Source organism: Cryptosporidium andersoni, assembly GCF_001865355.1.
Source record: "Cryptosporidium andersoni isolate 30847 chromosome Unknown contig_22, whole genome shotgun sequence".
Classification (NCBI taxonomy): Eukaryota; Apicomplexa; class Conoidasida; order Eucoccidiorida; family Cryptosporidiidae; genus Cryptosporidium; species Cryptosporidium andersoni.
The window spans coordinates 47467-70565 of NW_027122871.1; the positions used below are offsets into that span (position 1 = coordinate 47467).

Sequence of the window (23099 nt, forward strand, 5' to 3'; positions counted from 1 at the left end):
TCTAATCCATGTATGATAGTATATGTCCCTAAGACAAAACTCATTTGACCCTTCCACTCTTCTGAAAGTTCTGGGGATAATATCATTAATAGCAATTATAAAACAATTATTTTTGCTTAGATTACCTTGAGGGTCAATAACGTCTACACTTTCCAGCTTCACTGAGTAGTTTATTGAGACTAAGCTACCAGAAGTTGGTCTAGATTCAATAACCTTGTTAATAAACAATAGAAATTTAGGCATTGCATAATTAATAACTCACTGTTTATATAGTTCTCCTTGCCTAATAATCTTCTTCATTTGTAATTGTATCCTTCAGTAGACATACTTATTGTGAAAATTGGCATTTGTTCAATAAGTTGAAAATTTAGTCATGGCGCCTGAAGAGATAAATAAGTTAAACCTTGTCATGGTTGGACAACAGTCAAAGTGGTAAATACTCTTCTCGATGCCCAAATTCATTATTTTAGATACAGGTGCAATACTCAGAGTAGGAACTGGTAATTTTGGTGAAGCTAAGTTATTGACAACACCTTCTGTTTTGGCTGAGATTCATGATAAAAGCTTTTTTGATGTTGGGAAGACATCCTTTTTAGAAGCCTTGGAAGTAGTTAACCCTAGTGAGGACTGCTGTAAATTTGTAGACGAATTCTCAAAAAAAACTGGTGATAGTGGGTTTTTATCAATAACAGATATCCATGTTATTGCTCTTACGTTAATGTTTCATAGAATATATGATGATAAGCTATGTATTAGGTCTTCGCCTACTGAAATAAGTTTCACTAGAATGTGTATAGATAAAGGTGAGAAGACAAGTAAAGATGATGGAAATGAATTTATGAACAAGAATCTAGAATCTGATGGTTATTTGTTGGGTCCTTTTTCAATAGAGTCTCATACTACATTAGAGCAGGGAATATTAGGAAATTCGGATAGTGAGTCTGAAGGCGAATGGGTTACCAAATCGAATATAGACAGCATTCATGGGGGATTGTCACTAAGTACGGAATCTAATGCAATTGTTGCATGTATGACTTTAGACTATTCTATGCAAAATGTTATTGTTCAAATGGGTTTAAATGTACTGAGTATCTGTGGATATCTAATAAGAAGTATAAAAAGATGGGGACTTATTTGTAGAGGATGCTATAACTTTGAAAAGTTGACTGACAAATACTTCTGTAGCAAATGTGGTAATGCTACATTAGATCGTGTTCCAATTGAAATTTGTTCTGGGGGGCTTATTCATATAAAGGATAACCGCAGAAGAATAAACCTTAGAGGGACAATATATTCAATTCCTAAGCCGAAGACAGGTAGAAAATCGAAGAGTCTTATTTTTGCAGAAGATCAATTATTAATGGGAGGCATACAAAAACAAATAATTCACAAAAAAAAACAGTGGGAGAAAATATACAATGAGAGGATTCAGTTTAATAATGGTATTAATTTCCAAGAAGTGTGGAATAACTATAAGTATAACACTAAAACATACCCAGAAGTTGTCATTGGTATGGGTAAGGGAAACCCAAATTCAAATAGATGGCAAAAAAAAAATAAAAAGTAGGCTTTAGTTGAAAGTTGAAATAGTGCTATTTATTTTGTACCTTTATGTCACTAAGGTGGAGATATCATCGTATTGGCTTCAATATATTGTTGCGAAGTATATCTTGCTGATGAAAAGTAGCAGTAAACTTAGTCCCCAGTAATTCATTATATTTCTTTGCTGATATCTTAGGGATGTCAATACTAGGTGTGCTATTAACTGCAACATATCTCCTTGAGTTGGAACAATGCATTGTCCAGCCAAATATCCCAAATGCAATAATATCTATTGGTGCATAATAGGCAATTGCCGCTAAGCCACATTTGATAAGTAATGAGTTACTTTTCAAAGGATAATTAGGGGTATTCATTTAAATTAAAAAAAAAAGATCCACTTTGAAACTAGTATGGCATTCAGTTAGACCGCATTATGTAACAGGTTCGTAAATCCGGTTGTTTTATGTCAATTTGGCGCTATTTTTTTTAAAATTCTCTTCCTGACTTTAATTGATATTCTTGAACATAATATAATCAAGCAGAAGCTATTTTTCTTTTAAATGGAAATTAATAAAGTTAATAATATAGGGGAGGTACTAAATAAAAGTGGATCTCTTTCTAAAAAGGCAGCTAAAAAAGTGGAGAGACAATTATCAAAGGAGACAAAGAGAGAAGAAGCTAATGATTCTGGACTAGTCATTCCTCCTTGGCAGTCCATAGTGGCAGAAGATTTCTGTTTGTCTGACTATGGTATGGTTCCCTTAAGGGGTTTCTTGGCTACACGAGAATTTGTTGATATTAGATACTTAATACCTGAAATAAAAGGCGAATTTTTATGGCTTCGAGCACGTATAGCTGAGTCTAGATGTAAAGGATCACTAGGTTTCTTTCTATTACGTCAATCATTCTTCAGTGTACAAGGAGTTGCTAACGTAAATCAAGGTACCAAGAAGGATTTACTTAAGTGGTTAAAGTCATTGCCAATTGAAAGTATTGTTGATATATATGGTAAAGTCGTTGTTCCGGAAATACCTGTATCTTCTTCATCTCAGAGAGTAGAAATCATAATTCATAAGGCTTTTTGTGTATCTGCTGCGTCGAAAGAGTTGCCATTTCAGTTGAAAGACGCTAATAGACCTGAAGTTGATTCACACTTCTCAGATGGTAACCAAATAAGGGTTCTGCAGGATGTAAGGTTGGATAATCGCATTCTAGATCTGAGAACCTTTGCAAATCAGGCAATATTTCGCATCCAAGCAATGGTCTGTGAACTTTTTAGGGAATTTTTAATTCAGAATAGATTCATTGAGATACATACACCTAAAATATTGGGTGGTGCATCGGAGGGAGGAGCAAGCGTATTTACACTGAAGTATTTTGGTCAACCAGCATGCTTAGCTCAATCTCCTCAATTATATAAACAAATGGCAATATGTGGAGATATGGACAGAGTTTTTGAAATAGGTCCTGTGTTCCGTGCAGAAAATTCAAATACTCATCGTCACTTATGCGAATTCATTGGGTTAGATATTGAAATGACTATTAAGAATTCCTATATTGAAGTTGTGGATTTATTGGAGGAATTATTTATTTTTATTTTTAATGGAATTAACACAAGGTGCCAATATGAATTGGAAGTAATGAGTAACAATTACTCATATTCTCCATTTCAAATTCCAGTGAATACACCTCGTCTTACTTTTGAAGAAGGCTGTAATTTACTAAGAGAGTCAGGAGTTGAAATACCTAATAATATAAAGGAGTTTGATCTCTCTACTGAACATGAGAAATTATTAGGTGAGTTTTGTCTGGTAATTATTTGTTCTTGATATGATTACTTTATATTCTGGATTTCCTGATAGGTTCAATTGTTAAGGAAAAGTACAACTCTGACTTTTATATACTTTTACGATATCCATTGAAAGTTCGTCCATTTTACACTATGCCTGATCCTGCAGATCCTGAGGTATGTTGAATACGTAGTATCGAGGGATGATGTAAATATTCATTCACCCATAGCCTGTTTTATCCAATTTGGATAAAGTTGATGACATATATCATGCATCACCAACTGACTTCGATTATTATTGGCTTATCACACTCTCATCCTTTTGTTATTTATAGAACTGGTCTAACTCATACGACTTCTTTATGAGAGGAGAGGAGATTATCAGTGGAGCTCAACGTATTCATGATTATGATTTCTTAATGAAGAGAGCAGAAGAATGTGGCTTAGTTATTGAGTCAATAAAAGAATATATAGATTCATTTAAATTAGGTGCCTTTCCTCATGGTGGTTGTGGAATTGGTTTAGAGCGTGTCGTAATGTTATTTCTAAATTTAGGAAATATAAGGAGATCATCAATGTTCCCCCGTGATCCCAAAAGATTAAACCCTTAATTTAGTTGACCACTAGCAATAGTTTTAAGAAACAATGAAAAATTGAATTTTTCAATTGGTAGGCCTAACTTCCTAGACGTGTACGTACAGTGTTCGAGCTATGGCCGCCCACAATGTATAATTGCACCTACCAATAGCTCTCCCCCTTTCTGTCGGTCCGCATCAAATAGTCGCTACGTAAAGCATAGGTGATCAGATACAATGACGTGAGGTGGAGTATAATAGTTTTGACTTGACTGTACGATTAGAGTCAAGTGCGGGGCAATTAAGTTTTAATTTATTTACACTATATGACACCTACTTCATTAGGATTCATTGGTTTTACTACAGAGATATTGCGTTGGAGAAGGTAACTTGCAGGTTTGACTTCAAGAAAACAATTTGTAGTAGTTCTTTATCTTTCGATTTGCGTGCAGAAGATTTCTACTACTACATACTAATTTTCTTTTTTTTTCGGAGGAGTTGTCTTGTTTTTTGTTTTTTCTAGATGGATACATTGAATGTGGAACATGGGTTTACCTGGGATCAGATGGGATGTTTTCAGCTTGTTGATGGAATAAATATGCCAACTCTAATGGATGATGGATTATTGCTCTCCTCATCAGGAAATACGGTCACAGCAGAAACTTTACTAGAAAATCGTGAGTATTGTAGGCAAGGATGTGGAACACTAAATTTTACTTCTCTCTCTAGTGACAGTATAATTAAGCACGCAAACAGTAAACAGTATGGTTCACATCTGACAACAAGTCACAATTCTAACTGTACAACAAATAATACTCAGACTTTGGGTTGTCAACAGTCATCATTTGCTTCAACAGGATATAACTCGGATTCTTATCTTCACTCTACAACAGAAACTCAAGTCCATCCTAGTATTAGAGGGAATTCTTCATATAGTATTTCATACTTAGAAGGAGCACAGTCTTCCAAAAAGGATACAAACAGGCGGAAAAGAACTTATAACTCTCAGAATAGAGGACATTCTGGGAATACAACTGTAAATAATATGCAAAATCATTTGGAGAAATCTGCATCTGTAAAAGGGCGCTCTAAGAAGGTGCGTGAAACCCTGGAAGACTACACTTATTCCAAGATGTATGTTAGCTCAGGTGAATGTTCATCCCAGGGTATTTCAGGAGTAGTTACTGAAGACTTAAGTTCAATTAAATACTACGAAGGGTTTAAACTTCCACTGGGAGATCTTGGGAGGAAGATGCTATTGAAGAAGCTGCGTGAGATACATACTCAAAATCCCACAAAGATGGAGAAAGCACTAACTGACCATGGTTTATCATACACCCGTATAAGATTTGCAAGTGTTCAACAGTTATTTAAAATATCATATGTTTGCGATGTATTTGACTATGCACTGAGCATTCACTGTGAATTTGGACGTCCACGTCATAGAGACTCAACAAAAGCTACTAATTTATCAACAAACAATATACAAAGCAATGCTACTCAGTCTTCAGCACAAGTTTCAACACCAGCTTCTTCACCTTCTGGATCTGATTTGTCTAATATAATGGAACCTTATGAAGGTAGTGCTAGCGTGAATGAGTCCAGTATCATAAAAATATCTTCAAAACCAAATTCTATTGGTGAGGTTGAACTAAATTCGCGTTCTCCAAATGGTTCCCCTTGTAGTTACAGCTCATACACTTCAGGTATAAATGGATACTGTCAAAACCACCAATTTTCATCAAAAACACCTTTAACTGGGGATAAAGGTATATACAATGACCCAAACTCTCCAATGTCAATCTTTACAGCATCATACACACCACCAATGACAAATAAAAAGTGTCTTGAAATAGGATCAGTTTACAACTTCTCACCTCCTCCAATTCCAGTAGCGGCTTCTACTGTGGAAGATCAAACCCTGTGTGGAGATAGTTCTAAATCTATTAATGAACAGGATACGATGCAGCAAGGTAGTAGAAATATTATATCTATGAATAAAGAATCTCAATTTTTAAGTAATTTGAACTGTACTGAATCTACTTCTACTTTAATTGCCAACTCTATAATATATGATGAAGATAGAACACCAAACTTATATGGTACTCCGCATACTTTAATTGCATCGCAGTCTATACCAGGGATTCATTCATCTGCAGCAAGTAAATATGAAGATTTTTCTCACTGCATACAAGAAATTAGTTCTGTCAAAGAATTAGGTAGTCTTTCTTTAAGCAGTTCTGTTGTTAAACCAATAACTAAACGACAAAGGCTAAAATCGAAGAGAAAAGATGTAGATAAAAATATGGGAAGGTCTGAACTTGTTGATTCGTTAACAGAGAACTACCCAGTTGACGTAAATGCACTAGCTGACTTTTTTACACATGAATATGGACTGCATGACGTAACCGCATCTGTAACAACCCCTTATCATATTCTTGATATAGAAGACTTGCACTTAGGAGCTTATGAATCAAGTGCAGATCAAAACTCTTCTATATATAGCAGCACTGTGGATATTAATGAAGAAAGTGCCTGTTGTTTACCATATGAAACATCGCTAGTTCTAAGCACTACAGTTGACATTAATAATATTCAACATCAAGAGATTTCTGGAGATAGTTTGGTGTCATCATTTTATGTCTTTGCTCAACAGGGAACTAATGGTTGTATGGATGAGGTGATTGAACCAGTGGGATATGTTCCTTTATCAGAAGGGATGCATAACGTAGGTATGTTCCATTCTGTGGAGATGGATTCAAATAGTATTGATTTAGGATGTCAAGTTATCTCGATCTAACACAATCTTATAGAGTTCAAATTCTAGTGGAAGTAGGTTTTTAAAATCTTTTATACTTGTGAATGTTAATTTTACACTGGCGGTAATCTTTCCCGTTTCATTTGTAATTTCACAAAAGTCTGCCAAAATTTCACTTGTGTAGCTATATAATATTTAATGAGTAAAAATGTTGGAAATTGCAAATTACTACTTAATGGTAAATTTGCTATTACTCCGGGGCAGAATATATTGATTGTTTCATTAGTTGTTATATTTGGCCCCTATGTTACTTTTTTTGCTACAGTAGCTCCTTGGTTAATTAATCATGATTACTACTCAATATTAGTGATAAGTATTATGTGCACAGTTGTATTAATTCCAGTGTTCCTATTTGCATCATTTGTAAATCCTGGAATAGTGCCTCAGGAATCATTAAATCCAAATAAAACATATATAGCACCATCATCTACAACCTTAGATATTCCAATCAATGGACATATATTTAGAGCAAAATATTGTATTTCTTGTAGAGTATATAGATCACTTAGAAGTGTTCATTGTAAATTATGTGGTACCTGTATTGATCGATTTGACCATCATTGTCCTTGGATAGGTTCATGTATTGGATCGGGTAACTATAGACTATTCCTAGTTTTTATCTCTGTGCTCTCAGTTGCGGAAGTCCTGTTATTAACTGGATCATGTATTATGGTCTTGAATGTTGTACATGAATCCAAAATAAAGAGTGCACACTCACATCATGGTTTAATATTTCTTGAAACAATGAAAATAGCAGCAGGAGCTGTTATAGTAATGGGATTTTCCTTTTTTACAGTAATATTTTCCTCTATATTAATGTTTTTTCATTGTTACCTGTGCTTTGTAAATCGAACTACCTATGAGCAGTTAAAGCATACCTTTACTGATACATCCAATCCTTGGAATTCCGGATTAGTACGAAATATATGTGAAGTAATACTTGGTAACTGCATAGACTTCTCAAATGACTATGTAATAGGTGATAAATAAGAAAATTACCTGTACTAAGAGAACTTATTGATTTTTTATTAAGCTAATAGCACCTGGCGGGGCTATGTTCAAAGTTACAAATGTCGTAAGAAATCAGAAATGGAAAATAAAACAGGAGATAGTTCTTTTAACAAAGAGCTTGCTAGTTCAAATACTTGGAGATACTTACTACTACAATCTATTGCTAATAAATTGGAGAAAGATAGTAATTGGTTTGATATTCGCATATGTTGGTGTCCAATTATTAGTAATACCGTTGTTACTGCATTTAGAACAAGTGACAATTCAGATTTTATGAACTATTCTATAATATTACCATTTGAATATTATGGACTAGTAAATATTGAACATCTGCTAAATTATTATGGAGATATTGAATATGATTTTAAGAGTTGTGGATCAAATAGTATCAGAGTACAAGTTATATGTGCCTATATTGGGTGCAACAATGACTTGTTGTTGCAGGCAGTTTCACTTTACTGATTTGAATAAAAGTATATAGCTGATTTATTACAAAGTAGAGTGCGTATTTGAAGAACTAGTGTTATTTTTAAGCAATTTTGCAAGAGACTTTAATGTATTAGTCTTCACTGTCTTGCTCACTTCCTCATAATCTCGCTTCAGGTCAGAATTACTTCTTGTTTGTTGAGAAAGATGTATTAGATCCTGCAGAGAAAATAGTGTCTTCTTGTTTCATAAGATAGGACTTTGAACTTACTAAGTTTTTAATTAAAGAACTAGAATTGTTGGATTTAGTGAGATTTCTTGATATTATTAAGTCTATATCCTCGACTAATTCTGAATGTAAACGAAGGCATTCACTTCTAGGGAGAAAATTGTGAAGTTTAAATGTAAATTGCTCGGTCATAGTAACTTCCCTTATTTCTAAACTACTTTAATACCAGGAGCACATTTGCAGTCCCAATATCGCAGCAACAGGGCGCTTATTAAATTAGGTATTTATTGAGCAATTTCAGGTTTATATATTTCCCTTTGCACTATACATTATGTAATATATATATTCATAGCTCCTAGTCAAGATGGTATCAGAGATATACTTTCAGAATACTGGTTGTAACTCTCTTGTTGTACCACCATCATTACTTTTTGTATATGATGGATACAGAGCATTAATAAATATAGGTGAAAATACTCAGAGATTTTGTAATGAGCATAGAATCCGCCTGTCACGCATCTCTGACATATTTATAACTTATGTTTCGACAGAGACAGTTGCTGGATTACCTGGAATACTTCTCACAGCACAAGGTCTTGGCAATAAGAAAATTAGAGTTATTGGACCACCACCATTGCTAGAATTTATAACAATGATGGGCTACACTATTAAAAAAAGGAATTTCGGAAGTAATACTATATCATTTACTTTTAATTATGATGAAAGTAGCAATGATTTTGACTCATCTAAGAATATGGATATTGAAGTTGTAGAACTACGTACTGAAAGTGAACTCTCTTTTGATGTTCCAAACTCTGTACTCATGGTAGATTGTGGAATAAGGGTTTATTTTGTACAAGTTTCTATTAATAATAGTCAGTTTACTACTAATTATGATAGGAAAAAAAAGAAGAGGGGAAAGATGGATAATAATGAATCTGTTTTTGTAGCTCAATATATCTTCGAGTACCCAGATATTCCAGGAAAAATAGATAGTCAAAAGGCAAAATTACTTGGTATTGAGCCAGGACCACTTTATGCCATATTGAGAAGAGGAGAAAGTGTTGTATTATCTAGTTCAAATATAGTAACTCATGATCAAGTATGTGAACCTCCAACGAAAATTCCATGTAGCATCATTATTCATCCTCTAAATGAACTTCACTATACTGAAGTTATATATACTCTCTTTAATTTCTTAATAAAAATGCTTAGAATAAAAGAAAAAGAATTTACATCTGAATATAGTATGGAGGGTTATATTTCATATATCTTTAATTTTTCTAAACCGGCTTTACAGTTAGTCTTAAATGAATTGGATAAAATAGGTCAACTAGACAAACTTAGCACTTTACTTTTTTCTCAAAGTAGACATATTTATATTGATCAAACAGATAAACCCATTCTATACTCTCCTTTTGTTACAGCATCAGTGCAGCAGAATATCTTACACTGTATTTCAGCATCTATCTTCCCAATTCCAAAGACAGAAAGAAGGGGTGTATCTGAAGTATCAAAAAATATACTTCTTAATCGGTATGATATATTCCCATTAAAAAGACTAAATGGCTCATTTTACAATGATAAATGTATATATGAACTATATTCAACTGCTAAAGATGTAATATTTTCCAAATTAAATAATTTATCTTCTGATATTGAGCATTGCAGACAAATACTTAGAGAATGTAATGAAGCTCTACAAAACTCTGATTTAAATGTGGATACAGATTCCTTAATAAATCAGAGAATTTGCTACCCATATTTATATATATTAGGAACTGGCTCTGCTATTCCATCGCGCTATAGAAATGTTTCGGGAAATATCATTCTAGTGAACAAATACACAAGTATTTTGCTTGATTGCGGTGAAGGATCAGTTTCACAAATATTTTATTTGCATGGTTACAGGTTAGAAGAACTTTTAAAATTCATTACAACTTTAAAAGTGTGCTTTATTTCTCATGCACATGCAGATCATTATATTGGTTTGCTCCAGCTTATTCAAATTAGACTGAATTTGCTCACTCAACACTGGAAGCAAACAAGATTTACAGAAAATTTTATCATAAATAATAATAGAGGTTTAACATTAGAGTTTGAGAATAAAGATACCTATACTGAGTATAAACTTGCACCTCTTATTATTATTGGACCAAGGAAAATAGAGGAGATATTGAATTTTCATGCTAAGAATATATGTAATAATGAGAAAGTATGCAGTGGAAATGTCGTAAAAAAGGATGAGCTATTTATATTTATTTCAACACAGGAAATTATTTATAAATCACTAAAGGTTAGTCAATATACAGGTATAATTTATAAACCTGATGGTGAAGTTAATAACAATGGATTAACCAAAATAAATGGTTTATATTCTAAAATATCTTTGGAACCTTTTGTTGTAGAGCATATAAATGACTCTTATGGGGCATGTGTGAAATTTATGAACTGTTCAACTTCAGCTATATACTCGCTTGTTTTTTCAGGAGATACTAAACCATGTGAAAATGTTGTAAATGCTGCTAGAAATTGTGATATTCTAATTCATGAAGCTACCTTTGGGAATGAATTTGCTGAGGAAGCTACTAGAAAGTTGCACTCAACTTTTTGCGGAGCTGTATCAAGTGGTTATAATAGTTGCTCTCAAATTACCTTGCTAACTCACTTTAGTCAGCGGTATCCAGTAACTCCATTCATTGAATTTAATGAGTCTATATTATTTAGATATTTCCAAGAAAAGACATTATTTGCAATTGATCTTGCAATAATTCCATTGAATTTCGTTAAAGATCTTCCATCTTTCTTCCATTCTATAGGTAGTTTACTAAGGAGAATTCATAGCAGTAGGGATAATGATAGATGATAGCTTAATATATAGGTTTTGAAAGTGTATTGTAGGTTTCAGATTATATCCCACAAATTTATACAATGTAAACTTGATTCTCTAGGCTTCTTATTATCATCAGATTCTAACAATAAGCATTCCCAAAGATCAAGATTCTCAAGTAGTAACCTTCTAATAGTGCCTGACTTTAGCCTTGTTTTAGCTGGAAATCTATGATTATAGTACTTAATTTTCCCTCCGCTCTTATTAAGTAAATGCTTGATTGATTGTATAACTACTTCTTCTTTAACAGCATAAAATGGTGATGAAGGGGTGATATTGATGTTAGAAGAGTAATTTACAGCTGGTATAATACTAGACAATTTCCGAATGGTATTGCTACAAAGTGTAATAGGAATAACCAAATGAGCATATTTCGAATTATTTTGATGTAATAGTTCTGTTTTTGCAAAGAGATAAAGTTTTTTATTGATAAAATGGTTCCGTGATTCAGTAAGTGAAAGTGTAGTATCAATAAGGGCAGCGTCTCTAAATGAGCTTGACATTGCATTTTCTTTAATTCTATCTGATGCTCTTGTAGATTTATAAGGATCTACATTATTGGTTAAATTCTTATTAAAAATCTGAGTATTTTGTAATAACTTTATGTAGTAATGAATGGAGTTATCTTTACATGTCTCATCAGTAGGGATTACTTCACATAATAGATATAAAAAGTGAGGACAAAATTTCGAATTTAATTGGAACACAGGATTAACATTTCCAGAGGGTTGTCTTACAAACTCTTGAGCATGAGTAGAGCCACAGTTATATAAAATATTAATAACTTTGACTTTTTTGATATTTGGCATTTGAAAAGAACTTTTCTGTGATAGGATCTCAAGAAAAGGTACAACATGTATTCCACTTTCGGAAATTTCTTTTGAACTCTCCCAGTCTAGGTAAACAAGCAAATTTCCTGTTCTAAAATAAATTAAATATTGATTAACTTTAGGGATGAAGTCGAGTATTGTGCAATTATACTTCTCTTCAGGATAATACATATTTTTAGCAATTATATTTTCATTTTTCATTTTGTTCAACTCTAGTAACCCAAGTGAAGAGATAAATTGATCTCTATTTAATGTAAAACCCAATCTATGAGTTTTAGTGATCTTTTCATATGAACCAAAGCACAATATAAATATATCTGTTGGTATTGCAATGAATATCCACATCCTAAAATATATTGCCAAAATGGATAAATATTCACGAAAACTTATTTCCACCTCTACTTCATTAAGTAAACTTTGAATACAATTTACTTCTACATCCCATTTATATAAGAATAAGTTAACTTCTTTTATATATATGGTATTTAGATGTTCAATAATAGCTAAAATTTCCTTGCATATAATCTTAACTAAATTTAGTATATCTTCTAATATAGTTTTAAGTACAGTATTTGAGTTAGTAACCAATATATTATCATTCAAATAGCAAAATATCTTAGTGATAATATCCAGTATATTAGATGATTCAGAATATTCAAAAAAGCATTTAAAAGATAGTGGGATGTTACACTTAAGATATACAGTGAAAATTTCTCGTAGCAGTGACATAGCTGCCAATATAAACTCGAAATATATGTCTGCAGATAAAGATTTGCTTGAAGAGCTCAAAGTACATATTTCTTCTTTTCTTTTGAGGCTTTGTTGGATATATTCACTAACTGTAGTTTTAAAAAAGTTAGCTTCATTATCAACCATATAACTAAATTTAATTTTCAGTTGTCTTTCTGAGGGAATTTCATTATCCAATAGTGAAAGTAATAGTTTAATTTTCTCTTTTCCTTGAAGAATATAAAATGAATTTACTTTCTCTCTAGTGGTACAATTAATATTTGAATTTCCATGGTAGATAGTACTTATATCACTTAATGAATTATGTTCAGTTCTTAAGATATCATTTGGAGGATCACAAAGGTAATTTTCTATTGTATTAGTTATGTAACTTTTTGAGTCTTTGGGTATTGTTTTATTATATGAGTTTATAGATAAGATTGATTTATCTATGATCTCAACCATTATCCAAATATCACTTTTAGAACTTTGTTGAATAACAGAACTAAGTGGTGAACTAACAAGCTCTGGATAAAAGTCCTCAAATACATAATAACGGTTACCACATCTATCTTCCCCTAGTAGTACATCAGTTTGGCCCAGTAAAGTTGAAGACTTCAAATACTTAGAGTAGTTAGAATTTTCACTAATTAGTTCATCTTTTGATTCGACTAATCTTTTACCAACAGGCCCTGTCCCAACAATATCCACTAGCCAATGCATAAGCTCCAATTTTCTGCTACCAGAAGGTATATCACTTTGTGTATCTAGGTACCTAAATATCTCATTAGCCTCAAAAATGCTTGTACTGAAGTGCTTGGCTTTATATTGATCAAGTTTCCATACACACTTGTTGGAATTCATTCCAATAAAATCCTTGTTAATTGAATTAGCTACATATTCGCTCAAAGAATGAGACATCTCATATATAATACGTCGTAACATTACTGGCCAAGTGATATTATCAATCCAAATTTCATTGCAGCCTATATAACTTAAAAGTGTTAGAGGATAATTAGTATTTACACCTTTATTGCACCCACATTGACATTTATCAACTGTATAATCTACAAATCCATATGTTTGTTGATGTATCTGGTTGTCTAGTAAACTATTTGAGAAACTATTTATTAACCAGTATTCATAAGGGATACATTTAGAATTACAGGAATTCAGTATATTGCGTGTTTCCTCGTTAATTTGAAGAATTGAAAATGGGTATATTCCATTACTTTTAGATGATATGCTATCACAATGCTCAATAAGTAGCTCACACAATTTCCCAATATTCAGAGAGAATAAACTTACAGGTATTAGTTGACAAATTTTATCAATTCCCTCAAGCTTACGACTTATTTTCAATACTGGATCAAATTTTTCACTAGATTTCATTTCAGTAAATTGTTCTTTTATCATTGTATTTAAATTTGCAAGTACCTCAGAAAAGAATTTTTGCAACACATTTATTATATTTCTAGGATGAGGAAGTTCTCCACCTCCACCATACGCTATTAACTCAATTATAGAAATATATGAGGAAATGAATGGAATATTAATTTTACGACCAAAAGTTCTGAAGAAATCTGCAACTACTAAGATATGTAGTGACTGAGTAATTGAGTCGCCAAACAATATCCCATTATATAATAGTTTATTTAGAGCTAACATTTTTGACTTGGAATAAGCGTATTTCTTTAGTTTAGGCTTAGCTGAAATGCTGCTGTGTATTTTGTCTGTTAATAAGGCCAATTTCTCCTTAATATGAGTATTATTCATCAGTGAACTTATATTAGAGGAAATATACTCTTCTGATAGCGATGGTTCACAGTTTGATATTAGCTTTATAATACGATTTTTTAATGATATATAAAGTTGAGAATCTAATAACTTCGGGATATTGTATGCCAATGAGTATTGTTTTAAATGCAATTCAATGCATGGTAATAATTCCAATAGAAAATACTCTGAACAGCCATCGATTATAACCGGAGTTCCCCAAGGAGTTGAAGATAGTAATATGCTATCTTTAAACTTTTGGATATTCTTTACTAATCGTCTATGTGATGTCTTGCCACTTTGTGGTGTATCAGCTATTTGCTCATTTAAAGTACTATCGGTTAAATCTACATGTTTGATTATGCTACTAATGTAACAAGGTGACTTTCCAGTTATTTGATCAACAAACGTTTTTATACCACCTTTATGGAAATTTTGGAAAATGACTGTTTTAATAAATCTAGTTAAAATATCAAATTTAATCTTGCCAGAAGAAAAAGTCTTGTTATACCTTGTAGCAGGGCGATCCAGACGATAGCAAGCATCAAAAACAATCCTATTACTTCCTTTAGAAGTAGGAGCTTTGCTGTATAACCAAATATAAGGGATATCATATGGTTTTTGGCCATAATCAATAGACCACGAGCAAATAGAAGTAGAAATCTGAAATAAATTGCTATTCTTAAGTAATTTCTTATTTATACAATTTCCATGTTCAACTTTTTTAGGTACATATCTACCACCACTTTGCCTATATCTTATTAGCTTCCTGTAATTTTCCCTTAATATTTTTTCTTTTTCAGAGTCTATATTATGCACAAGCTCTGAAGGAATTAAGTTACCAATAAGCAAAAATTCGCTATTTAATTGGGCCTCATCTAGGCAAGTTTCTATCTCATATTTAGTTCTATCTTTAGATTTCAACATTTCTACATCACCTTTTGACTTAAGTCCACCAAATTCAAGCTCCTTTTGTATATAATAATCAGGAATTATATCTAGTGGTATCATTCTTGACTTCTTAGAATTGTATATGTAAAAATCAGTAATGTATCTACACTTCATGCCAAAAGGGTCTACATGCGTATATATTTTAGGAATATCATTCTCTTTAGTACAAATTGACAATAATTCACATTCATTTGAAGAACTTGTACCGATTACCTTTTCCGATATGTAGAGTGTATGTTTGCTATCAGTTTTTCCATAGTCAAAGGGTACAAGAGTTTCTTCCTGAGGAACCCTAATATTAAAGCTACTTATTTCTGTAGGTACATTTTCTGAAAGGATAGTATTGGAATATTCTGTATGAATATATTGGTGGTTACTAGTTGTGTTACAGTAGTTAAACAGAGATGAATCAACTATTTCATTGGTGCATACATAATTTTTACCAGTGGGGTCATCTTTTGACCCAGTTGCTACATAACTTCTCATTTTAGTATTACCAAAATCATTGTATGGTGATAGTAGTTCACTGTTAGTATAAGTAAATTGAGAAGTGGTGTTGATTGTCGAAATAGTACAATTTGTCATATTATTGCTACCCTGAGTATTCATATAAAAGTGAGATTTATCTTCAGTCCCAATGTAGCTAAAATCTTCATCTAATTGCATTAATTAAAAAGCTCCAAGGCTATCCTATTATATATATTTATAAATTCAATTTACTATTTTCTAGTGTAATTCCGTACTTAGAAAATTTAGCTTAGGTAGTTTCAAAGTAATAATAGGCGCGTATACCGCTATCTGCAAACTTCCAGTAATAAAGTACAGTGAAGTTACTCTCATGTTAATATCACAATATTTTTGGTCCTTAATACCTTCTAATGATAATATACTTATTTATAATAACTAGTGAATTTTTTTTTTTTTTTTTTGCTCACCTAAATTGTACTACTAGGAACTTTTAAAACAAGGTATAATTAAAACTGAATTACACAATATTCCTAGTCAGTTATATTTTAAACTTCTAGTCAAACTATTAGATTTTATTTAGTAGGAACCCAATCTATCTCAGGTCTGTTGAGTTCGCGCAAGAAATCATTACACTTTATAAAGTGCCCACATCCTACAGTAAAATATTGTAAAGCAATCAATTTTAATTTAGTATTGTGAACCTACCAATAAAATTCTTCTGTGACAAAGGAGAGGGGTGAGCACTCTTAAGTACTTTATGTTTGTTTTTGCAGACATTTTCAGCTTTTGTTTGTGCCGACTTCCCCCAAAGTAGAAACACTATCTTCCGGTCTATAGAGTTTAAAGTAGATATAACTGCGCTTGTAAAACGCTCCCATCCCTGAAAAAGAAAAGCTTATTAAAAAAATTGAAAAGTTTATTACTAGAGAATAATAGTACGTACCAAGCCCTTGTGAGACATTGGCTTGCCTTCTTCAACTGAAAGTAAAGAATTAAGCATAAATACTCCTTGATTTGCCCAAGAAGTTAAATCCCCATGAGGAACATCAGTACATCCTATTTCTTTGTAAATATTTCGCAAACTTGGTGGTACTGTAACTCCCTTCGGTACAGAAAAGCAGAGACCCATTGCTTGGCCAGGTTGGTGATAAGGATCTTGGCCTATAATTACTGCTGAAACTTTACTTATTGGAGTTAGCTTGAAAGCTAAAAACATCATTTGTTCTGAAGGGTAAACTTTTGATATTTGTCTTTTTCTTCTAACAGTTTCGAAACATTTAGTAAAGTATGGTTGAGCCAGTTCATTCTTTAAATATTCAAACCACTCATCCCCAATATAACTCCTTAGCAAACTCTCATATGGAAAATTATCAGAGCAATCCGAAAAAGTTATCAAGCCTATTGCACTGTTACTTCCATTACAGTTTTCATCTATTTTCCTTGTTTTCTTCTCTAAACTCTCCACAGAATCTTCAGTATCCAATACATCTTTAACTGATCGTTTGTCATCTGTCTTTTTTATGAAGTAATCCGTAATAGTTATCTTGTTCATATTGCACTTATCTATTATCAGATAATAAACTTACCAAGCGTGGGCATGAGGAATTTTAGCGGGGATTATGAGTTATAACACGAACTTTAGAAATAAATGGAAGAGTACACTTAGACTCAGTATCAGCAAATGTGGGCAAATTTAGTTATTTCATATATTATATTAGTCTTTGTTGTAAATATTGCATATATATTTCAAAAGAAAATACTCAAATCCAGAAACAAACTGACAGGTTGCCATGTGTTAATTATAGGTGGCTCTGAAGGATTAGGTTATGCCTTTGCAAAAAAGTGTGTTCGTGAGAATGCAATCCATGTATCAATAATCTCTAGATCAAAGTTAAAACTTGAAAAAGCTATGAATAAACTGATTCTCTGCAAAAAAAAGTATAATTCATGTACAAATATCTCTATACATTCCTCTGATGCAACGAATACTGTAGATATACAGCATACAATAAACAATATTTGCAAATTAAATGGAAATATTAGTGTTTGTATTCTTAATGCTGGCTTTTCAGTAGCTAGGGAACTTAATTCAACAACACTAGATGATATTGAATCTTTATTTCGTTTAAACGCAATGAGTACAATAATAATAGCTCAGTTTTTACTAAAGCTCATGAAACAGGAAGGTGGCACTCTGTTATTTGTCTGTTCTGAATCAGGTATTATAGCAACATATGGATTCAGTGTATATGCTGCTACTAAATTTGCAATTCGTGGTTTTGTAGATGCTTTGAATATGGAATACTACAACTCTAATATACATGTTGCAATTACATTCCCCCCTGCAATTGATACACCTGGATTTCACAAAGAAAATTTAGGAAAGCCGGCTTTATGTAAAAAAATTGAAAGTACTACAGATCTATTTAGTGCTGACAAGATAGCTGACAAGTCACTAAGTTATGCACTGTGTGGTGAAAAGTATATTACATTTGGGAAGTTTGGTTTGCCATTGCTTTATCTATTATCAACTACATCACAACCACTGTCGATACTGGGTAGTATTGCGCAAATAATATCTTTACCAATATGTAGGTTTGCAATGATATGCTTTCAGTTCTGGTTCTCAACATTAGTAGAAAAAGAAAAATACAAAGTCCAGTAAATGTATATTTAACTTAACTAGAAACTAAATCTTCTAATTTGAACTGCAGGAATTTGAACTATGAAACTTTCCATTATACCAGAATGCTTCAATAATTATCTCAAACTTAACTGTTGGTATCCCCAAATACCTCAATACTTGCGCCTGCTTATTAGTTAAAGGCACACCTGTTTCACAAACTGTGAAATCACTCACTAGTTCATAGCTTTCACCTTGAATTCTAGTCTCTAATCCAAGCTTATGTAGCACTGTATCTGGTAAAGTAAACTTTTCCCTTATATTACAACCAGCAGTTAAAACATAGGAAAATCCTGGAATAGATCCTGTGCGTCCAAACTCTAGGCTTGATGAATCTTCACATATTTTTATCATTTCGCTGGGAGTTAAATTAGAAAATATCAATGCACGCTCTCCTTTCAGTAATTGAGAAATGGAAGAGATATTGTTATTTATTTCATCCTGTGGCTTTACTCCCAAGGCAAGTCTAAGTACCTTGTTCTTCCCAAAAATGAAGTGTCCATCGCCGAGCTTCTTCCTGAATAGCTTTAGGAGAGAATTCCTCTGATTCCGTAAAATAACAACATATATATATTTAAAACATGTACAACACTCTCGAACTTTATTTATTAAGTCTATATTTCTCTCCTTCCTTTTATCTTTATCTTTAACTAACGCAGGTAATCTCACTCTCCTTGATCTTGCCATAAGCTCCAAGATTCCAGCCACCTTGTCACCTCTAATATATTAAATGTAACTCTTGACTTTATACCTGATTCACCGCAGTGCAAGGAGAGTAATTGGAAGCGCTCTATTATAGTAAATAAAAAACATTAGCTACAGGACATAACAGTTTTTAAAAAAGGACTAGTATTTCACTAAATTTCAGAGTTCCTGATACCTAGTAATTTTTGTTTAAATGTATATAGATTTTGAAGTAAATTTGACAATAAATAATTGCTCTCTTATCAAAAATTAAATCTAAAGTTTTGTTATTTGATAACTTCAACTTTTATAGTAAAGTAGATCACACTTAACTGTTTTATAAATTTAATTACTAACAAGTGTCTATAGCAAATAGCTGCTCAGTTGAACCTAACATAAGTACTTCTCTAAGTAACTTGCGAGTTCTTTCACATATATCACTTTGTACCCCAGGTGATGCACTTAGCATCGAAAGTAATGCCATTAAATTGTTACTTCGTGAAATAACTGCCTTACTTACTGCATGGAAAAGCTCATTGGAGTGACTTCCAGTACTCCGGAAAAGTTCAAAGAGGCAGATAACATAAGCCTCTAGTAGTTTGGGTAAATAGAGCATGTTTGATAAACTTATGTTGTCTGTAGATTCAGGTATAAGATTTTCATTTTCAATATATTCCTTCGCATCCTTATACATTCCCTTTTGAATGAGTACAAACCCATATACTACTTTATTTAGAATCTTGAGAGTTGTTATTTTACATTGCAATTCAGGTGAAATTTGCATATTAGATATATACTTCATAAACTCTCCAACAAGACCTTGCAACTTATCAAAGAATTGTTTCTGAGGGGTGGACAATGCAACTAAAGATGTACATATAGGTAGCTGTAAACAATCTACTAAGATATTTACAGCATCTGTAGGTAATTTTGCATCTAGATAAAAACGTATTGCAGTAATGTAATGACCGCGATCACGCGAAATCTGAGCAATAATTTCAAATAAGTCTCTTCTAATGATAGTAAGATGATCACATTGATTTATGTCATGGTTAGTATTCGCTACTGTAGTTCTCATTTCCTCTAAAGAAGCATGTAGATTGTGAGAAATATCCAGATCATCATCTACCATTAAGTGGATTAAGTTGAACTCAACATATGTAGCAAGTATCTTTTTACGATGATGCTCTGGTATAATATTCATGAAATTAAGTACAAATGGTAGAGGTAAGCTACATTGACGAATAGTCAATAGTAATATCTCACAAATATCTATGGAATCACTGAAATTCTCCAATTTAGAACAGAAAGAAGGTATTATATTATTTCCCTCAAAGTCAGCTTCTAAGGGAAGGATACCAGCAATTGTCAAATATAGTACCCACTGAAGAACTATATTCCGAAGATTAGGATGTGAGTCATAGATCCATTTAAGAGCTTCACCAATGTGCAGAGCATAGCAGAGAACTTTTGCATAACCCAAACTTGTCGAATAGTTCATATGTTTTTTGGGTGAATGAATAATATCAGTTTCAGATAAAGGTATTTTCAATAGATCCTTCTTTGTTAATGTTTGAAAATCTGCCAACTTTGAGTTGTCAGATTGGACTTTAGATATTTCAGACTCGATAAGAGGACGGTTAAAGGATGATATATAGTAGTCACCACTTATATCATCTCTGGTATTTCCTAAAGTGCAAGTATTACTATTCTCAGGTTTTAATTCAAAATAAGTTGGCCCCTGGTTTTTTAGACGGAAATATAATTCGTTCAATTCACTATTAATACTGGAGTCATCACAGCTCTTTAACATTATATGATATCTATACCAAATATAATCCTCAACAGTTACATCAGGTAGTAATTTCGAAAGAGTCAAAGGTTTAACAGTAGGTAGCACTATACTAGCTAATAAGTACTCAAAGGCCACAAAAGATGGTTTTGTGTTAGTTAACTGATTCTGAAAGTTGTGGAATGACATATTTAAATCTTCAATTTCTGCAGAAAAGTCACGCGATGCATCTAGTTGTAAGCAGTATTTAACCCAATTCTCTTCATTTATTAAAAGCTGCCTAGAAGAATGACTGCAGTTTACAACTAATGATTTGCTAGTTGAAATTAACCTCAAAGCAAGACATTCACATACAATGTTAAAATTTTTTGGTGCTGCATCAAGTTCAGTTAAATCCAATAGTAGATGTCCTCCTCCAATTCTAAAAGCCCAGTAAGCCAAAAACCAGTAATGTTCGATTTTGCTTGGAAATGAGCTAATTATCTTCAATGATTGAGAGTTGCTTGTTCTAGTTTGGAAGTAACATTTGCCAAACTCTACTAGGGTAGGCAAAGTAATTGTGTTGTTAGTAGGAAGATAGTCACTCTTATTCATGCTACATATTGCATTGTTATTGATATCAACAATATCAACAGCTAATAATTCAAGATAACTTAACACGCTACAGACTATTTGTCTCTCAGATGCCACTGTTTTTGGTGAAGAGCCAACAATTGATTCAAGTAAATTCCAAATTGTCGAAATATCATTTACATATTCTTTTGGAGAGATGAATAAGCTTAGATCTTTTATTGAAGACATTCTAGTATTTATTGCGGTGATACAGGATTTCTGTCTTAAAATGTATTCATCTAAGGTAAGCCCAATCAAGGAGAACTTTGGTAAAAGGTAATTTAAAATCAATAAGTGTTCATCTTTATATTCATCTGAAGATGAAGGAAGGTATGCCATATTTATAGGATATGAATCTGATTTTTTTAATATACTACAGCTCCATGCTCTGGGATTTACTTTATAGTCTACCATACCTGAGCAAACCAGTTTACCTTTTATACTCTTTATATTATCAGATGCAAAAAAACCTCCCACTACATTTAGATTACAAGACTCCAAAATCTCACTTCTTCTTTTTGTCCATTCAAAAGTAAAAGAATCATAGACCTCAGAGTGACGAATACGGAAAATGTCAGCAATAGATTCGTTTATCAGAGTAGAAAGCAAGTCAGAATATCTATTTTGTAGATATGGCGATATATTAGATGCTGTAGAGTTTCTCACTGTAATTTTAGATATCACTTTACTTGGTAGTTTCGAGGACTCCGATATATTGTTACTTGACTGGAGTCGGTAAAAATCACAAGGGTTTCCACTTTTAAGATTAGATTCACTAGAACCAGAGGAAAGACCACATATACAGCATTCTAGAGTGGATACATCAAGATCAGAGAGTATACTATTTCCACAGTTTAAACGCAATGATGCTCCTTTCTTTACTAGCTCTCGCTTATTAATAGTACACTTCTCATTTGAATTCCTAAGTATTTCAGATATACCTGACCACAATACAGTCTTCAAAAATGGGACTGTCCTATAGGCCCTTTCAAAAGAGGAGGAAGGGTCTGGAACATACGTGTTCATTTTCTTTTAGTGGGCTCTTTTCTGCATCCTGCAGATTGTAGGTAATGTATATGGCGCTTGAGATTGCTAGAGAAAAATACCTACTACTCAGCCGCGTAATTAGTAAAAATGTGGCGCTATAACCTACTCTTTGATCGCATTAAAAATATTGGCCTAGCCTATATATGGAAACTACTATATATATTACACATGTATTCTAAGAAATGAACCTATGGAAATGATTGCAATTTAATGAAATCAAACTCCATATTCTATATTTGTTTTCTGA

The 23099-nt window shown here is 32.5% G+C and overlaps 11 protein-coding genes across 11 annotated transcripts; 7 read left to right on the forward strand and 4 right to left on the reverse strand.

Moving 5' to 3' along the window:
• Positions 1-448: 448 nt before the first annotated feature.
• On the forward strand, positions 449-1567 carry cand_029610 (uncharacterized protein; the record flags this gene model as incomplete). Its single annotated transcript, XM_067213188.1, has 1 exon — positions 449-1567. One exon carries the CDS (start codon positions 449-451, stop codon positions 1565-1567), a length of 1119 nt encoding a protein of 372 aa, XP_067067562.1.
• A 535-nt stretch (positions 1568-2102) lies between these two features.
• cand_029620 (aspartyl-tRNA synthetase family protein) lies at positions 2103-3942 on the forward strand (the record flags this gene model as incomplete). Its single annotated transcript, XM_067213189.1, has 3 exons — positions 2103-3339; positions 3405-3508; positions 3667-3942. The coding sequence occupies 3 exons, from the start codon at positions 2103-2105 to the stop codon at positions 3940-3942; spliced, it is 1617 nt and encodes a 538-aa protein (XP_067067563.1).
• A 487-nt stretch (positions 3943-4429) lies between these two features.
• Positions 4430-6706, forward strand: cand_029630 (uncharacterized protein; the record flags this gene model as incomplete). Its single annotated transcript, XM_067213190.1, has 1 exon — positions 4430-6706. One exon carries the CDS (start codon positions 4430-4432, stop codon positions 6704-6706), a length of 2277 nt encoding a protein of 758 aa, XP_067067564.1.
• A 156-nt stretch (positions 6707-6862) lies between these two features.
• Positions 6863-7714, forward strand: cand_029640 (DHHC zinc finger domain-containing protein; the record flags this gene model as incomplete). The annotated part of the gene is made up of 1 exon (XM_067213191.1): positions 6863-7714. The coding sequence occupies one exon, from the start codon at positions 6863-6865 to the stop codon at positions 7712-7714; it is 852 nt and encodes a 283-aa protein (XP_067067565.1).
• A 99-nt stretch (positions 7715-7813) lies between these two features.
• On the forward strand, positions 7814-8197 carry cand_029650 (uncharacterized protein; the record flags this gene model as incomplete). The annotated part of the gene is made up of 1 exon (XM_067213192.1): positions 7814-8197. The coding sequence occupies one exon, from the start codon at positions 7814-7816 to the stop codon at positions 8195-8197; it is 384 nt and encodes a 127-aa protein (XP_067067566.1).
• A 557-nt stretch (positions 8198-8754) lies between these two features.
• cand_029660 (uncharacterized protein) lies at positions 8755-11256 on the forward strand (the record flags this gene model as incomplete). Its single annotated transcript, XM_067213193.1, has 1 exon — positions 8755-11256. The coding sequence occupies one exon, from the start codon at positions 8755-8757 to the stop codon at positions 11254-11256; it is 2502 nt and encodes an 833-aa protein (XP_067067567.1).
• A 38-nt stretch (positions 11257-11294) lies between these two features.
• Positions 11295-16232, reverse strand: cand_029670 (uncharacterized protein; the record flags this gene model as incomplete). Its single annotated transcript, XM_067213194.1, has 1 exon — positions 11295-16232. The coding sequence occupies one exon, from the start codon at positions 16230-16232 to the stop codon at positions 11295-11297; it is 4938 nt and encodes a 1645-aa protein (XP_067067568.1).
• Positions 16233-16606: 374 nt separating this feature from the next.
• cand_029680 (uracil-DNA glycosylase family protein) lies at positions 16607-17586 on the reverse strand (the record flags this gene model as incomplete). The annotated part of the gene is made up of 3 exons (XM_067213195.1): positions 16607-16686; positions 16740-16914; positions 16978-17586. The coding sequence occupies 3 exons, from the start codon at positions 17584-17586 to the stop codon at positions 16607-16609; spliced, it is 864 nt and encodes a 287-aa protein (XP_067067569.1).
• Positions 17587-17715: 129 nt separating this feature from the next.
• cand_029690 (short chain dehydrogenase reductase family protein) lies at positions 17716-18699 on the forward strand (the record flags this gene model as incomplete). The annotated part of the gene is made up of 1 exon (XM_067213196.1): positions 17716-18699. One exon carries the CDS (start codon positions 17716-17718, stop codon positions 18697-18699), a length of 984 nt encoding a protein of 327 aa, XP_067067570.1.
• A 33-nt stretch (positions 18700-18732) lies between these two features.
• Positions 18733-19404, reverse strand: cand_029700 (uncharacterized protein; the record flags this gene model as incomplete). Its single annotated transcript, XM_067213197.1, has 1 exon — positions 18733-19404. The coding sequence occupies one exon, from the start codon at positions 19402-19404 to the stop codon at positions 18733-18735; it is 672 nt and encodes a 223-aa protein (XP_067067571.1).
• A 349-nt stretch (positions 19405-19753) lies between these two features.
• cand_029710 (uncharacterized protein) lies at positions 19754-22831 on the reverse strand (the record flags this gene model as incomplete). The annotated part of the gene is made up of 1 exon (XM_067213198.1): positions 19754-22831. One exon carries the CDS (start codon positions 22829-22831, stop codon positions 19754-19756), a length of 3078 nt encoding a protein of 1025 aa, XP_067067572.1.
• Positions 22832-23099: the final 268 nt, after the last annotated feature.